General features: G+C 44.7%; 1 protein-coding gene across 6 annotated transcripts in view; it reads right to left on the reverse strand.

Annotated features, from left to right (window-relative positions):
• tbc1d1 (TBC1 (tre-2/USP6, BUB2, cdc16) domain family, member 1) overlaps positions 1-18,916 on the reverse strand; it is a 253,815-nt gene that overhangs the window by 154,404 nt on the left and 80,495 nt on the right. For all 6 annotated transcript variants that reach the window (XM_055637685.1, XM_055637669.1, XM_055637677.1 and 3 more), the window contains exon 2: positions 2,715-3,242. In XM_055637685.1, the coding sequence (XP_055493660.1) occupies positions 2,715-3,242 (528 nt within the window). The remainder of the gene's footprint in view (positions 1-2,714; positions 3,243-18,916) is intronic.

Consider the following 18,916-nt stretch of genomic DNA (forward strand, 5'->3'; position numbering starts at 1 on the left):
ATGGATAGAGACGAGGGAGGAGGTACAAGTATAGGTGTTGCATCTCCTACAGGGGAAGGGGGTGATTTGGGTATGAGGCGACATGAACCAGGGAATTGTGAAGGGAATTGTCTCTGAGGGAAGCAGAAAGGGATGAAGATGGGAAGATGGAATCCCATTGTAGGTGGTGAAAATGTCAGAGGATGATGTGTTGTTTTGTGATGGCTGGTGGCATGGTAGGTGGTGCCGAGGGGGGCTGCCCTTGCTGCAACTTGTGGGGGGAGGGGAGCAAGTCTTCTGGTTTTCTAAAGTGTAATAACTGTCAGATTGTCGATACATAAAGTAGATCTCAATTGAGAACAAAAGGTTGACACCATGAATCATTGAACGAGCAGCAGGTTCAGTGTAGGAGAAGGATATAATTCAGCAATTGTCTGCTGGTAATAGTTGTGGAGCCTCTGAAACTTCCCCAACTCAATTGCTCAGTTTCCTTCTACAGTTGCGGAGAATTAACCAAAATTAGTTTCTTATTTTCCATAAACTGCTTATATTCCAATTTCAAGCGTTCTATGGTAACATTGTGGATTCTGGACTCGCTGATCATGGCTCTCAGCTTGGTGGTCAGCTTGGATTTAATTTGTCGTGCTGGCCACTCTTCAGGAAAAAAGCTAGGTGCTAAAAGGACCCAAGACTCCATCCAGCTGTGAAAGCATCTCGTACAGCCCTCCTTGATCTCCTAACACTTTGTTTTAATGCAATGCATAAAGAAGCTGGCAAGAAGTAACTCTCAATATCTAAAAAGGGAGAGCAGCAAAGATGCCCACACACAACATGTATGACATTCATCAGTATAGGAATGGGAAGGGCGATATTTGATTCGTAGGTCAAATGCAGACTGAAAGTGTGTTCAGCGAAGAGAGATCAGATAGAGTAGATGAGGTTAGAGGAGGTGCAAATGAACCTCTGCCTCACCTGAAAGGACTGTCAGAGACCCTGGATAGAGACGAGGGAGGAGGTACAAGTATAGGTGTTGCATCTCCTACAGGGGAACGGGGTAGTTTGGGTATGAGGCGATGTGAACCAGGGAATTGTGAAGGGAATTGTCTCTGAGGGAAGCAGAAAGGGATGAAGATGGGAAGATGTGATTAGTGATGGAATCCCATTGTAGGTGGTGAAAATGTCAGAGGATGATGTGTTGTTTTGTGATGGCTGGTGGCATGGTAGATGGTGCCGAGGGGGGCTGCCCTTGCTGCAACTTGTGGGGGGAGGGGAGCAAGTCTTCTGGTTTTCTAAAGTGCAATAACTGTCAGATTGTCGATACATAAAGTAGATCTCAATTGAGAACAAAAGGTTGACACCATGAATCATTGAACGAGCAGCAGGTTCAGTGTAGGAGAAGGATATAATTCAGCAATTATCTGCTGGTAATAGTTGTGGAGCCTCTGAAACTTCCCCAACTCAATTGCTCAGTTTCCTTCTACAGTTGCGGAGAATTAACCAAAATTAGTTTCTTATTTTCCATAAACTGCTTATATTCCAATTTCAAGCGTTCTATGGTAACATTGGGGATTCTGGACTCGTTGATCATGGCTCTCAGCTTGGTGGTCAGCTTGGATTTAATTTGTCGTGCTGGCCACTCTTCAGGAAAAAAGCTAGGTGCTAAAAGGACCCAAGACTCCATCCAGCTGTGAACGCATCTCGTACAGCCCTCCTTGATCTCCTAACACTTTGTTTTAATGCAATGCATAAAGAAGCTGGCAAGAAGTAACTCTCAATATCTAAAAAGGGAGAGCAGCAAAGATGCCACACACAACATGTATGACAGAGCATTGCAGAGGTCGATATTTGTCTGTAAATGCACAACTACTTCTATAAATCAGAAATAATTCATACCCAAGCATCACCATATTATGCTTGAGGAACAACTTGGTGCTCAAGCAACAAGTCTCCTCCTCCTTCTCCCACATTTCCTTATTTGCCAAAGATTCTTAGAAAAAGACTCCAAGCCAGAATACTTGCCTTTTGTTAACTTTTCTATACAATAAATTTGCAGTTGATCATGTTTGCATTTTTTTTTTTTAAACTTTGCTTTCCAATCAGAATTTAAATCAATGTTTGTACTTGAAAACACAATTAATTTGTCCATGGATTAACTGAGAATCCGTTTTAAATATAATTTCCACCTTTGAACAAATGCAAGTATTTAGAAATAATAGGCAATTTGGTTTGACTGCCATCCACAATAGATTTAATATTGAAACCATTATAATGGGATCAAAACACTTACTGATATTCTCAGATTGTTTGTATTATCATTGATGCAAACTGCACTGATAAATCCCAGGACTTTGGGAACTGTGAATGATGAGCTTCAGTGCGCCATCAATCTTCAACCACAGTTAAGTGTGAGCTAATCTCTCTGCTCAACATGTGGAGCGGCGTAGAAACCACTCCTTCTCCTGCAAGAGGTGATCTGGGTTGGAATGAACCAGCAAACTGAACCAAAATCATAACATGGTGGCAGAGCTCCAGAATCAGGCAGGGTCCCAGGTGTGGGTGAAAACCAGGAATGCTGCAAGAGAATATTTGATTCATCCATTTATCGCACTTACAATGACCATTTAGTACCTGTAAATAAAGACAAGTTGATGCATACCCTTTGGGTATTCCTAATTTAAAGGATTGACTGAGGCATACAGGTACAGTAGAACTGCAAGAGATCAACCAGACATTACCGTGAACAGCATTGTCCTATTTGCCTTCATATTTGTTGGCTGCACAAAATTGGGCACACTAGCTGCACGTTTCATGGCATCCACTAAGCCACCACTCTCCGCTCCATCACAGTTCAAGGTGTTGCTCCCATCCAGCGATTTACATTTCTCCAAAGTACCCTGTGACGGGACAGCCAGAGGCTCATGTTGAACCGTCAGCCAAGGAGCAGATTTGTTTCTCTTCTGCGACAACGGTACCAATAGTTTGGAGCGTAACGACAGTGAGATCTCTGCTGGTGGTCTCTCTGGCCCTTTCTCTGCAAGCGCTCCTTGTGCATCATCCTCGTCGTGTTCCCGGAGGAGGTTGAATTTGTCGATACATTCATCGATCAGTGCTGGAGGAGCTTTCTTGTGTGCCACTGTCACCTTCCCCACAAATAGGACTTCATACTTCTGAGCAAATGAGTCATCTTCATGCATGCGGATTTGGGCCCCTTCCTGAGAGACTGTCTTCCCAGCTTGACGGATTGCGTTGATTATCTCAGGGACCTGGTGGAAATAAGAGAGATTGATTTTTTATAAATCACCATTTCTAAACAGCCATTTATCAACGTATACACACAGTTGGGCCAGATCAACTAATGATGTAAGATTGGAAAAACAAACACACTGGTGTTAAACATTATTTCCACATCAATCTCTTCTAAAATTTTCCTTCACTTTCACTATTTCAGTTTGCCGAGTCCAATTATCCCCTTTTTAATTGTGGAGTTCTTTCAAAATTTCAACTTTCACCAGAATTAGCTCAGAAGTTGCAGGTTGTTGCTTGACTATTGACCCATAAATATACCAGTTGATCAAACTCACCAATTTCATGCACAAGGCATAGAACAGTACAGCACAAGAATAGGCGGTCAGCCACGATGTCTGTACCCACCATGCTACCAATTTCAACTAATCCCCATCTGCCTGCACATGGTCTAGATCCCTCCATCCCATGTCTGTACTAAATTTGATTTCACTTACTGTGAAATTTTAAGCCCATTCATTTTATTTAGATAAAATTCGCTGCTTTCAGTGAATAGCTTCCAATTACACCAGTTTTTCAGTAAACTTCACTTTATAATCAAAATGCTATTAGTAATGGCACTGTCCCTGATCCAGTGAGGTTCATTGTTAGCCCTTCCTATTTCGACCAGACATTTTGGTCTGTGGATCTCTTCCAATTATCCATCTGCCCTTTCCTTGACTACTTATCCTTTCCATTTCTCATTTGATTTTGATCAGTGTAATCATGTTGTGGCCTGGGATTCAAATTCAACATGGATTTGATGCATTATTTAACATGCCTATCAGCATTCATGGTGCCTGAACATAATGATTGTTCTTCATTATAAAATAGTACATGCCATAAGTGGTTGATGTGACAGTCTCCTGCCCCAAGCAGACTCCACCCACCCCACCGGCCCCAGCATTAACTCGCAAATCTATTGCTTTATTTAGACATTTTATTTACACATTCTTGGATTCTAGCCCAGCCGCATAAAGGGCCTGTCCCACTTTCACGACCTAATTTACGATCTTTTTTACTCGTGGACATTTTTCATCAGGCTAGAAAAACGCCTCGACCCACTTGATGCCACGAGTACCTACGATTAGCATCACGACCTACCTACGACCTACCTACAACCTCGTGACGACCATGCTGCGAGTATGAGTCAAGGGCAAACTCGGCAGAGGTCGCGAATTAGGTCATGAACGGGGCCCTTAACTACTCTACTATAACAGAAAATTGCACCATAGGCACTGTAATCTTTGCCAGCAGATTTTGTAAACCTCTAGTTTCATATCATTCAGTTCTCTGATTATGTATCAAATTGTATACATTGTGTTCAGCTTGTAACCAGATAAAAATACAAATTATACGAAGATCAGGCTTATTAGCAAATAAAAAGACACAAAAGCGCTGCAGTAACTCAGCGGGTGACAGGCAGCATCCCTGGAGAACATGGATGGGTTACATTTTGGGTCGGGACCTTTCTTCAGACTGATTATAGGGGGCTAGAGAAAGCTGGAGAGAGGAGAGGCAGGACAAAGTGTGGTAGGTGTTCTCCAGAGATGCTGCCAATCCTGCTGAGTTACTCCCGCACTTTGTGTTTTTTTCTTGTAAAGCAGCATCTACAGTTCCTTGTTTCTACATTTTGACAGCCCCACTGTGAAATTTCAAGGTACTCCTCCTCTCTCCGATGGGCACCTATCACCTGCCACGCTGTGTCCTGCACCTTCTCTCTTCCAGCTTTCTTTCCTCCCTTCACAATCTGAAGAAGAATCCCAACCCAAAACACTGCCAATCCACATTCTGCAGGGATGCTGCATGACTTGCCGAGTTACTCCAACACTGTCTTATTTGTAAATCAGCATTTTATCTTTTATTATCAGCTCTCAAAGTTTCCAAAGCTCTGCAGGCTTGGAAACCAATCTAATCATCTGAATTGCACAATGGTTTATTAGTTTGAGTATAACAGGTATCTCCTCAAGATCTATGACTCTTTCTGTTTACTTTTACAGTACCCTATATTCATTTGGAACACTTTGTCTTTATGCAGGACAACAGGCTGAGTAGCGGAGTATGAAGCCCCTGTCCCACTTACGTGTCCTTGGCACGCTAATTACGCGACCTCATAGTCGTGTTGAGCCGCGACGGTCCCCCGAAGGTCGCATGTGATTTCAAGCGCCTGCACAGCCATCTGGAGTGCGTGACGTCATTCTAAGATGGACGCAAAATGCTGGAGTAACTCAGCGGGACTGGCAGCATCTCTGGAGAGAAGCAATGGATGATGTTTCATGTCGAGACTCTTCTTCAGTCTGAAAGAAGGGTCTTGACCAGAAACATCACCCATTGCTTCTCTCAAGAGATGCTGCCGGTCCCGCTGAGTTACTCCAGCATTTTGTGTCCATCTTCAATTTTCTTGGCCCCACTCTGGGGGTAGAAGTGGGGGGGGATCCGGTTCCGCAACGGCCGTGAGCCCCAGGCCGAGCTCGGCGATCGTTTGCCTGCTTCTGCTGCTGTTGGAGGTGAAACGTTGCGTCGTGCCAGGGTCTTGGGCCTGTCCCACTTTGGCCGTCAGTTACGCGGCAGGACCTTGGCTCGCGAAGATTTCGTTCACCACAAAAATTTCGGAACCCCGCGCGCCATACCATGCCCGTGCGCCAAGGACACGTAAGTGGGACAGGCCCTTAAGGGTAAAGATGCAGCAGATCTCCACGAGCAGTCATTCAGCATGCACATCCACATGAAAACATGCACACAGTGGAAGTTATTTAGAAGTACAGTACTGGACATTAGCGTAGCATAAGAGCTGCTGTCTTACACCGCCAGGCGCCAGGGATCTGGGTTCGATCCCGAGTACAGGTGTTGGCTGTACAGAATATGCACGTTCTCCCTGTGACCACGTGGGTTTTCTCTGGGTGCTCTGGTTTTCTCCCATATTACAAAGATATGGAAGTCTGTAGATTAATTAACCTCTGTAAATTGAACAGGTGATTGTTGGTCAGCGTGGACTTGGTAGGTCGAAGGGCCTGTTTCCATGCTGTATCTACATTTAAACATTCCATGCTGTATCTACATTTAAACTAAACAAGATAAGACTTTCATTGGTCCATATCTCCTCATGGTTTCTTGTTCAGATTCAGATTCAGATTCAATTTTAATTGTCATTGTCAGTGTACAGTACAGAGACAACGAAATGCATTATTGGTTCCATTAGTTCCATTATTGCTTGACTGATTGAGTTCTTCCAGCATATCGGTTGGAGTGGAAACAAGTCTTCCTCAATCATGATGAACTGTTGATTAGACAAAATGAACAAAAAACGATGCTCGTCTCCTAAGCAAGTATTCTTCATTGAATGAAAGTGTATGAACTTTGAATTCTCCAATTTTCAGTAACAACCCACCCCTCATTTTTCTCCCTTCTATTTTGCTCGCTACCTCCCACCCTCCCCCACATCCCCTCTCACCCTTCCCCTGGCTTCACATTCCACTCCCCTTCTCTCCTTATCTTTCACTCTGTCTTCTTTTCATCCCATCTTCATCTGTATCCACCTATTACTTGTAATGCTTTGTCCCACCCCCACCTCTTTTCTGGATTTCTCCCCCCCCCCCAGTCTGTATAGCCAACATCCAGACCCAAAACGGCACTTCTCCCTGCCTGACCCAGAGTTACACCAAGACTGTTTTATATGTAAACCAGTATCTGCAGTTCCTGGTTTCAGACTTTAAATATTTTGTTGATTCCTTAATGTGATGGAAACTTTTATTTCTCTGGTTTTAAAAGCTATTGAATTAAAACATAGGGTTCTATGTTCAATATTAATAATTTAATATTAAAATAATATATTTATTAAATATTAGTTTAATTCTAATATTCACTAAATTGTGTGCAAGTGCATGAACTGAGCCAGAATGATGCAAGTTATTAGGATGGCCGGAGGCTGATTTTCCAGTGGTACATGCCAAGATTGTGCCTCTTCATCGGGCAGCAAGGACAGGATGGAGGAACAGTATCCCATACAAGCTCATCACCAAACTCACGGGAGTCAGCACTCATCTCCACGACTGGATCCTTGACTTCCTGCTCAATAGACCCCAATCAGCGAGGATAGGGGACAAATCCTTCTCTACAATAAGTTAGTTCCGTTTAGTTTAGAGATACAGAATGGAAACAGGCCTTCGTCCCACGCCGACCATGGATCACCCATTTCTCCTACTTACTCATCCACTCCCCACACACTATAGGGGGCAATTTACAGAGGCCAAGTCACTTCCAAACTCCTATGTATTTAGGGTGTGGAAGGAAACCCACGAGGACACAGAAGAAACATACAAATTCCACACAGACAGTGCCCCAGGTCATGATCAAACCTGGGTCTCTGACGCTGTGAGGCAGCAGCTCCAACTGATGCGCCACTGTGGTGCCTTCTGAAGGCACATCAACAATCTTCTCGGCACAATGGTGGACTGTGACATATGAAGGCAATGCCAGACTAGCAACAACATTCCCACTTTCCACTCAACTTGTCTGCACGGCCCCGATGAAAAATAATCAACTCTTTCTTGTCGCTGTCAACAAAAATAAATGACTTAAACACAAAAGCATTTGTGAAAACGGGCAAATTGGCTCAGCCAGGTACACCTTGGCTGCAATGGATCTCGATTTTTGTTGCCAGCGGCTAGAGAGTTGATTATTTATTTTTCATTAGGGCAGTCCAGATAAGTTGAGTGGGAAGTGGGAATGTTGTGGCTAGTCTAGCATTGCCTTCATATGTCACAGTGCACAACTTGCTCGCCCTGCTTTTAATAAACACCACGTTTGAGGCAATATTACTTCCTGGCATCCAGCAACAGCACACAAAACATCTCAACCTGAGCATATTGCAACCTCTGCAAGGGCAGGAGTTGAAAGGCTGAAGCAATTAGCAACTGCAGCAGAGGAAACCCGACTCAGAATTCTGTCAGAGCAAAAGCAAACAGGGCTTATTTTTTATCTTTAAAATGTTCTCTAAAACATTTCTTGAAATGTTTGCTGAAGCTTAAGTTGTCTTGCACTTTGTAAAAATCTTAACTCTAACTGGAGTTGAGGTAATTCTTTTTTCGACTGCCTTTCCTTGATACTGTAAGACCTAACCACAAATATGGAGATGATGCATACATATTTGGCAAGCCACACATCAAGTTGCAGTAAAGTAAAATTGACGTGAGCAGCATTGTTCACAGCATTAATAGACAGTCCTTGAATGCAGAAACATTCTCATGTTGGTCGACCTTGACCCAAGTAACAAATCAAATGTATCAGCATCGATGAAGAAAGCAACAAAATCAGATAAGTTTGGTATTCTTGACAAAATGAGGAAACAAAAAGAGATCTGGTATCTCTAACAAGGGTGTGAAACGGCAAGACTTGAGCTTGAATGCAATCTTAAATAACAAGTCACAGGCTTCATTTCTGACTCAGTATTTGGAAGTTACACTGAGACCTGACCATATACGAACAAAAGATTAAAGCTGCCTCGACACTGAGGCAGAGGTTCTGAATTTATCTTCTACTGCAGGGCAATCCTATTCTATTTAGGTTGATAATTCAATGCAGTCTCGAGGAATTTCTGTGGTGTCAGATGCACTATATTTGAACAAAAGTGAATATAAAATCCAGTGACTCCAAAAGAATAGCCTTGATTATTATATGTCCAAGCCAACCTCTCTTCTTTAAGCTACCGTCACAAACACAACTGATACCGTCATCTGTGGACGTAACAAAACATCTGGCCACTCAGCGCCAGAGATCCAGGTTCAGTCCTGACCTTGGGTGATGTTCGTGAGACATAGTACGTTCCCCCTATGACCACTTCGGTTTTCTCTAGGTGCTCCGGTTTCCTACATTTCAGTGGTATGAAGGTTTGTAGGTGAATTGGCTTCTACAAATTACCCCTAAAATGCCAAATGTGAAAGTGGGATAACATAGAACTAGTGTACGGGTGATCTGTGATTGGCATGGACTCGTTGGGCCGAAGGGCCCGTTTCACACTATATCTCTAAACTAAACTAATCTCGTCCAGATGGTGACAATTCAGACCAGTGGCACTCCCTCAGTACAGCTTGGACGCAGTGGGCTTGATATTGTGCTCAAATGGGTCTAGAATCCATGGACTCTGACTCCATGTTGTGGGTGCAGTAAATATATCCACTGATTTGGCCTCCAGAGCCTTCTTCAGGATGTGGGAGGATATCCAACAGATCACATGAAGAAGGTGCAAGCTTCACATGAACTTTATTTTGCACTAAATGTTGTACCCTTTATCTGTACACTGCAGATGACTTGATTGTGTTCATGTATGGTTTTTTGTTTACTAGATAGCATGCATACAAAGGCTCTTCACTGCACCTCTGTACCCATGAGAATAATAAACTAAACAGCACCGAGGTCCAGACTGATGCAGGGGAGCAGGTCCACAGACTGCAACACTGTGCCCATTCTTCATCAATGCAGCCTTATGGAGCACTGCTCAAGCAAAAATACTTCTTCCTCTCACCACTCATCACCATCCTCCAACTTTCTGTCAATTGACCCAACATCACTGGTTCAGCATCCAATCATGGGGCACCTAGGCCAACTCCTCTAGTCTCTGGGGCCTTCAGAGAAAGCAAACAACAAAAAGAAACGTTCCCTACCAAACAACTTGTGCAATTTGATACAAGACTCAACATGTACTTGGCACTCAGCCCCAAGAAGCCTGAATTATGCTGGTGCACTTTAGAAAACCAGAAATTCAGAAGGGAAGTTACACAATTTTAGTCAGGCTGTCTGTGACTTCCTGTTGATAGTAAGCCATGTACATGTTCAGACTAGTTACTGAACAGTCCTTTCTTCATAACACCAGGATTAATTTGGGATGCATTACAAATTGGAACAGAAACACATATCATTCCCACTTTAAACCCTTTGGATTTACTTGATTTACATGGAATGAGTCAATACCTCTTCCTTCCCATGCAACAATTACTCTTTTAATTAATGAAGGCAGAGTTTGTAGTAAAGACAAATTAATTCTTACAGCAAAAGTTAGATGAAGTAACTACATCACACCATCTACTCCTTCGTTCCATAGATGCTGCCTCATCCGCTGAGTTTCTCCAGCATTTTTATCTCCCTTCGATTTTTCCAGCGTCTGCAGTTCTTTCTTAAACATCACATTCAGAAGTCAGGCATATCCAGACTTGTTTATTTGTGGCTTTATTGGGAAACATCAGACAAAATCTTCCAATGTAAATACCCAAACTCATCATGTCACTCACAAATATCAGCCACTCAGTGTTCACTCAATGTTAGAACACATTGCAACACATCAACTTAGTTCCTTTTTGAGAGCTCTATCTAACTCACTCTTAAATCCATCCAGTGACTTGGCCTCCACTGCCCTCGGTGGCAGGGAATTCCATAAATTCACAACTCTCTGGGTGAAATTTTTTTTTATCACCTCAGTCTTAAATGACCGCCCCTTTATTCTAAGACTGTGGCCCCTGGTTCTGGACTCGCCCAACATTGGGAACATTTTTCCTGCATCTAGCTTGTCCAGTCCTTTTATAATTGTATATGTTTCTGTAAGACCCCCCCTCATCTTTCTAAACTCCAGTGAATACAAGCCTAGTCTTTTCAATCTTTCCTCATATGACAGTCCCGCCATCCCAGGGATCAATCTCGTGAACCTATGCTGCACTGCTTCAATCACAAGGATGTCCTTCCTCAAATTAGGAGGCCAAAACTGTACACAATACTCCAGATGTGGGTTTACCAGAGCCCTATACAACCTCTCTACTCCTATACTGAAATCCTCTTGTTATGAAGGCCAACATTCCATTAACTTTCTTCACTGCCTGCTGTACCTATAAGCCAACTTTCAGTGACCAGTGTACAAGGATGCCCAGGTCTCGCTGTACCGCCCCCTGACCTAACCTAACCCCATTGAGATAATAATCTGCCCCCTTGTTTTTGCTGTCAAAGTGGATAACCTCACATTTATCTATATTATACTGCATCTGCCATGCATCTGCCCACTCACTCAACCTGTCCAGGTCACCCTGCAACCTCCTAACATCCTCTTCACAGTTCACACTGCCACCCAGCTTTGTGTCATTCACAAACTTGCTAGTGTTGCTTCTCATTCCCTCTTCCAAATCATTAATATTAAGTCCTCCAACCAAAGAAATAACAGTTCAGCCGTTTCTGTTATTAGGTCAGTTTTGTTGGCATGGTGCCACTGACTCATTTGTTCTGTTTTTGATGGTTTTGCTAACTACCATATTGTATGGGACTGCATCAAGCACCTCCTGAAAATACACACAACTTTTACTGCATTCCCGTCACCTCATTGAAAAATCCAATCAGGTTCATCAAACAAATCTAACTTGGTTATCTTTTCTTAACGCAATTTCTTTGCCACCTAGGAGGTTAAAATGACCAGTATAGTGTTGGATGAATTATTGGTATTCCTGTCTGAACAAAGTATTACCTTATGTGTTGGAAGGAACTGCGGATGCTGATTTACACCAAAAATATAGACACAAAAAGCTGGAGTAACTCAAAGGTTTCAAGGGTCTGTTTATTGTCACGTGTACCAATTAAGGTACAGTGAAACTCGATTACCGTACAAAGCAACAAGACACACAACTATATAAAAGTTAACATAAACATTCACCACAGCGGATTCCCCACGTCCCTCACTTGTGATGGAAGGTATTAAAGTCTTATCTTCTTCCCCCTTTATTCTCCCGCGGTCAGGGCAGTCGAACCTTCCGCCTTGGGGCGATCGAAGCAGTTGGAGCTCCCAAAGATGGCCCCTAACCGGGGTCCGCGAACGCCATGATGTTAAGTCCACAGACACCCCGCGATTGGATCTCCCGAAGTGGGTCCCCAGCAAGAGGCCGCCTGCTACGCGATGTTATGGCCGCAGTGCGGACGGTGATACGATATGGGAAAAAATTGCATCTCCGTAGAGGTAAGAGATTAAAAAGTTTCCCCCTACCCCCCCCCCCCCCCCCCCCCCACACACACACACACACACACACACACACACACACACACACACACACACACACACACACACACACACACACACACACACACACACACACACACACACACACACACACACATAAAACAAGCTAAAGAGCACTAAAACATTTAACACGTACTAAAAAACAACAAAGAAGGAAAAGGCCGAGACAGACTGTTGGCGAGGCAGCCATTGATAGGTGCCAGGCAGCTCTGGAGAAAAGGAATAGGTGATGTAAGTGTCTTGACCCGAAACATCACCTATACCTTTTCACCGTAGATGTTACCCGAGCCGTTGAGATACTCTCACTTTTTGTGTCTATCTAAGGTATTGCCTTGCCATTTCAGTCTGCCGTCTCCTCCTTGTAATAAAGGAGCAGTGGATCGGTAGAGAAGCCATCCTGCAATCTGCATTTTCATTCCCTTCAACAACCTGGCCTATATCCTATCCAGCACAAATAAATGACTTGTTTAATTTCAGCATCAGCAACCTTTCTACAACTTCCTTTCATCAATTTTCACTCCATTCATTATTTCTGTGATCACTTATTTTACTGAGTCTTGAAGATATCCTCACGGGCCTTCTGTCTCCATGCAGGTGATATTTATTCTGACCCCTTAAGGGTCTTGTCCCTTCTCTTATATTTGCTTACTATTTAAGTACTGGTTACATCATTAGCACTGATAATGTGTAATTTGGTGTGGAATTATTGGTATCATGTACAAATGAAATTTGCAGATAGATCTTGACCATTGGTCTTCTGTTGCTCCCCAAGTGGTTTATAAGAAAAAGGCATGATGGCATGAGCTAGTATATGCTCATAAAATTCTACTGCACAAAGGTAGTCACAACCTATCCTGAAGTTACCTCTGCCAAGTCCTGCCAAGCACACAAGACCAGACAAAAACTAAAAGTGCTGGAATAACTCAATGGGTCAGGCAACATTTCTGGAGACGTTTCGGGTCGGAACCCACTCTCAGTCTCACACCTTTCCATGTTCTCAAGAGATGCTGCCAGACCTGCTGAGTTACACCAGCACTTTGTGTCTTTTTTGCAAAGCAGCATCTGCAGTTCCTCATTTCTACACACAAGACCATGCAGCCACTGTATCAGCATTGTGATGGTTTGCTCTGCCACATCTCACTGATTTTATTGGGTGCATGCTACATATAATGGTTGGACTGTTAATCATTAGGCTTTGTCATTCTGCAACCACATTTTGATTTGTGGCATTGGCTCAGATGCATTTAGCATGATGACCTGCTACAGGATGAAGGCACTACTCCTGCAGGAGGATATTGTGCATTAATCCGGAGAGCTGGAGAAAATCCATTAAGCTGGAGAAAAGGAATAGGTGATGTTTCGGGTCAAGACCCTTCTTCAGACTCTGTCTCATGGATAGAATGTTTGGATGGGACATAGACCAAACGTGGGCAGGTGGGCCTAGTGTAGCTGGGACATATTGGCCTGTGTGGGCAAGTTGGGCTGAAGGGCCCGTTTCCACACTGTATCACTCTATGACTCTATCGTGCATCAGAATCCATTTCATGTGCTGCTGCCAGTCATACACCATTAGACACAGGGGCTGGAAGTCTCTCTGTTGTACTAGAGGGCAGAGCAGTAAGAGGTGGTGAAAATGATGTGCACGCATTAATGGCATGCTGTCATTCTCAGTCTCTTCAGCTTCAGAGCATCTATTCAGCCATATGCAAGAGCGCAGACTATCGATTGGGAAAATGCCAACTCAAGCATCAAATCAGCAATATAGGTTTACTAATGACACGGTCACACAACTTCATTTGCTGCCATCACCCTTTCATTGCACAAACGAAAGCCCTGTCCCCCACTGCATTTATTGTGTTTCGCCTCATAGAAACACCTGGACAACACCACAAAAATCGGAGGTAACCATTCTAACCCCGTGTTGTATTTCTATTCTCCTCAGGCCACACACACATGCACACGCACACAGACAGAATTTGGAGCTTAAGAATGAGACATTCAAACATAAATTAATATGCAACAACTAAGCAGAGGAAAAGTTATGCACAATAGACAATAGACAATAGGTGCAGGAGTAGGCCATTTGACCCTTCGAGCCAGCACTGCCATTCAATGTGATCATGGCTGATCATCCACAATCAGTACCCCGTTCCTGCCTTCTCCCCATATCCCCTGACTCCGCTATTTTTAAGAACCCTGTCTAGCTCTCTCTTGAAAGCATCCAGAGAACCTGCCTCCAACCATCTGAGGCAGAAAATTCCACAGACTCACCACTCTCTGTGAGAAAAAGTGTTTCCTCGTCTCCGTTCTAAATGGTTTACTCCTTATTCTTAAACTGTGGCTGCCCTGGTTCTGCACTCCCCCAACATCGGGAACATGTTTCCTGCCTCTAGTGTGTCCAAGCCCTTAACAATCATATATGTTTCAATGAGATTCCCTCTCATCCTTCTAAACTCCAGAGTGTACAAGCCCAGCTGCTCCATTCTCTCAGCATATGACAGTCCCGCCATCCCGGGAATTAACCTTGTAAACCTACGCTGCACTCCATCAATAGCAAGAATGTCCTTCCTCAAATTAGGGGACCAAAACTACACACAATACTGCAGGTGTGGTCTCACTAGGGCTCTGTACAACTGCAGAAGGACCTCTTTGCTCCTAAATTTGATTCCTTTTGTTATAAAGGCCAACATGCCATTCGCTTTCTACATTACCTGCTGTACCTGCATGCTTATTTTCATAGACTGATGTACAAGGACCCCCAGATCCCGTTGTACTTCCCCTTTTCCCAACTTGATGCCATTTAGATAGTAATCTGCCTTCCTGTTTTTGCTACCAAAATGGATAACCTTACATTTATCCACATTAAACTTCATCTGCCATGCATCTGCCCACTCCCCCAACCTGTCCAAGTCACCCGGCATTCTCATAGCACCCTCCTCACATTTCACACTGCCACCCAGCTTTGTGTCATCTGCAAATTTGCTAAGGTTACTTTGAAACTCGATTCATTTTAGTTTCACTAATCAATGTTGTAACAAGGGGAAAGTTGCACACAAAGATGAACAGATTAATATTTTACTTTGACTACTCCCCCTTCCCTCCTCTCCACTCCTCCTCCTCGCCCCACGAAGTGCACCCCAGGATTCAAGAGTAATTTCTAGCCCCACTCTCTGAGCCGCCACATTATCTGGTACAATGTCCTTCCCGTGGCGCACTTGGAAAGGTCATTCTCCGTGAAAGAGGAGAAAGATAGCATCTTGGTGACAATGAAGCTGCATTCACATTGTGCCTTTCATGCCTTTAGGACAGCAGAAGCAGCCCACAGTGATCATTTGTGTACAAGACAAAGACATGAATGAATAATCTGTTTTATTGATCTGACCAATAACACTCAACAATATCTTGTTCAACTATTCCCAGGAGATCTAATACTTCCACATGAACAAGCATAGAGGGCCCTAAGTTAATATTCCATCTGATAAACTGCGCTTCCAACAACGTCGCACTGCATCGGTAACGTCAAAGGTCTGTGGTCTAATCTGTGAGGAGCTTGAAGCTTTTATGTTTCGCCAGCACAGACACACAGATACTATTATCACACATCCTTTTGATAACTGATTCACTTGATGCTTTGTTCCGCCAGTGTGACCTAACCATTTGATCCGACCCTGGATCCAAGGCTATTTTCCCCTCTGTGAATTAGATTCACAGCAAGTGATAGTGGTACATCCTCCTACTATGAAGAAAAGGAAATGCATTTGTAGAATCACTCATCCCTTGTGCAATTTTATCAACAGAGGATGTGGTTGTACAGCGAGCCGCTGTTCTCTTTCTACACAATGGACAGAATGAGCTTTGGGAAACATTCCCAGCATTCAGTTGGACCAGCAAACACTCATATTCATGCTCACACAGATTCATTCCAGGGATGTGGATGCCATTGACAACGCTCATCTCCACTTACTCATCAAGCTGCATCAAACTAAGGTTTATAAGATCATGAGGGGAATATTTAGGGTAAATATTCTTCATCTTCATCCCTCCTCTTCATCATCTACATCCTCCCCCTTGGTCAGCTACTCCGTCACTTCAACCTGGACTTCCACTGTTACGCCGATGACACCCAGAGCTACCTCGGCACCAAATCCCCCCACAACCCCCCCCTCTCCCATATCAACTCCTGTTTGTCAGCTATAAAAACCTGGATGCAACATAATTTCCTCAAACTCAACAGCTATAAAACAGAATTCCTCCTCATAGGCTCCAAATCCACACTCAGCAACATCAATAACCCCACTCTCACCATCGACGGCGCCACTGTCTCCCCATCTCCCCAGGCCCGCAACCTTGGCGTGATCTTTGATTCCACCCTCTCCCTTGAGCCTCACATCCGCCATGTCATTAAAACCTCCTTCTTTCACCTCCGCAACATCGCCAAAATCAGACCCTCTCCCACACCTCCCACTGCTGAAAGACTCATCCATGCCTTCATCTCCTCCCGACTGGACTACTACAACTCACTTCTCCTTGGCATCAGCTCCACCTACATCAACCGACTCCAACTGGTCCAGAACGCAGCCGCCCGACTCATCACCCACACCAAATCGTGGCATCACATCACTCCAGTCCTCGAACAAATTCACTGGCTTCCCATCTCCCACCGGATCACCTACAAAATCCTGGTCCTCACCTACAAAGCCCTCCACCATCTGGCCCCCCCCATATCTCACTGACCTCCTCTCCCCCTACCAACTCTCACGGTCCCTCAGATCCACATCAGCCGGTCTCCTCTCCATCCACAAATCCAACCTCCGCAGTTTTGGGGACAGAGCCTTCTCCAGGGCAGCTCCCAGGCTCTGGAACTCCCTCCCCCAACTGATCCGCAATTCCGTGTCCCTCACCATCTTCCAGTCCTGCCTCAAGACCCATCTCTTCACCTCTGCCTATCCTTAGCCCCACGTCCCCCTCCCTTTTCATCTGTGCTTGAATTGCCTCATATTGTGTTTTGAATTGAATTCTGTCTTTAATTTGTGTACTAGTCATGTCTCTACTATTTATTTCATTCGGCTTACATGTTTTTCCTCTACTTGCTAAATTTTTGTAAGGTGTCCTTGAGACTCTTGAAAGGCGCCCATAAATAAAATGTATTATTATTATTATTATTAAATGCACAGTCTTTTACCCAGAGTAGAGGAATCAAGAACCGGAGGACATAGGTTTAAGGTGAGGGGGAAAAGATGTAATAGGTACCAAAGGGGCAACTTTTTTTTTTACATAAAGGGTGTCAGATATGACGAGTTTGGCTTTTACTGCGTAAGTTAGTGGAAAATTACAGCGTTGAGTGGGAAAATACTAGGTTCTGTTGCAGCTGTGATAACGAAGTTAGTCACTCATTTTGAGGAAGCTGACTGTTTGCGATAACAAAATCATGCGATTGCGTTTCAATTGTTTGAGTTATTTAACCTGATCACTGGTGATAATGGGATCATGCGCTTGCGAGGCACTTGCTTGAGGAACCTGACCTTTGCCTTTACACACATACCGTCTCATGACATGATTGGAGGAACAAGAAAGTGTGCCAAATATTGCTTCTGCTTGCTACTGCTTATATACTTATATATACAATGCCTATTATAAACCACTTACTGCTGGGGAACACTTCAGACTCTTTGGGAGTCAGAGGCTGTGGACTAGAGTAAGTCCCCCGGGGAGACGAATAGACTTGTTGGTTCAGTCTATTTACTGAGGAAAGGTCGAGGGGAAAATAATACAGTTTAACAGGTACAGTAGCACAGGTCACACGGACTGTAGAGGGAAGCCACCAAGCCCGCGCCTGCTCGTGTCCCAAGGACTGGAGAGGAGGATGGAGCAAGCCTCTCGTGGTCGCGAGAGAAAGAGCCGGTAATAGAGTAAACCGGGATCTAAAGGACCTGTCCCACCAGCATGCGACTGCATGCGTCTAGCGTGACCAAAGGTGGTGGCTTGAGGCGTACGGCCGCGCGGGGCCGGTCCCAATTCGAACCGCGGAGGCGTACGGAGTTGTGCGGGGCTGTTCCCGACATCATACTCACCAATCAGCTGGGCAGGAGGCGGGTTGACTGAATTTGGACGTCGCACAGCGTCGGGCGGTGACGTCATCACGCAACGGCACGCCGGGCGGTGACGTCATCGTGCAACACCATGCGCTAGCAGTACGCCGTCAAGATGCTGCGTACGATGTCAAGACGCTGCGTACGACCTCGAGGCGCAGCGTACGGCCTCAATGTGGCTGCGGGCCGACAGGCCGTTGTCGCGAGGGATTTTCGAACAGTGCAAGATTTTTGAGCCCCACGCGATGTCGGGACCATCCCCGCACAACTCCATACGCCTCCGCCGATCAAAGTGGGATCGACCCCGCGAGGCCGTACGCCTCAAGCGACCACGTTTGAGCGCGCTAGACGCATGCAATCGCATACTGGCAGGACAGGCCCTTTACTTGCCGCGCCCTCAAGGTCAGCTGCGGGAGGAGGCCCCAGGGCACAGAAGCTGAAGGTGGCCAGGCAAGGAGAGGGACAACGGTTCACTGGACGATCCAGGCCGTGGCCATGGCTCCATGCATGCAGCAGCCTATGC

This window comes from Leucoraja erinacea, chromosome 1 (assembly GCF_028641065.1).
Source record: "Leucoraja erinacea ecotype New England chromosome 1, Leri_hhj_1, whole genome shotgun sequence".
Lineage (NCBI taxonomy): Eukaryota > Metazoa > Chordata > Chondrichthyes > Rajiformes > Rajidae > Leucoraja > Leucoraja erinaceus.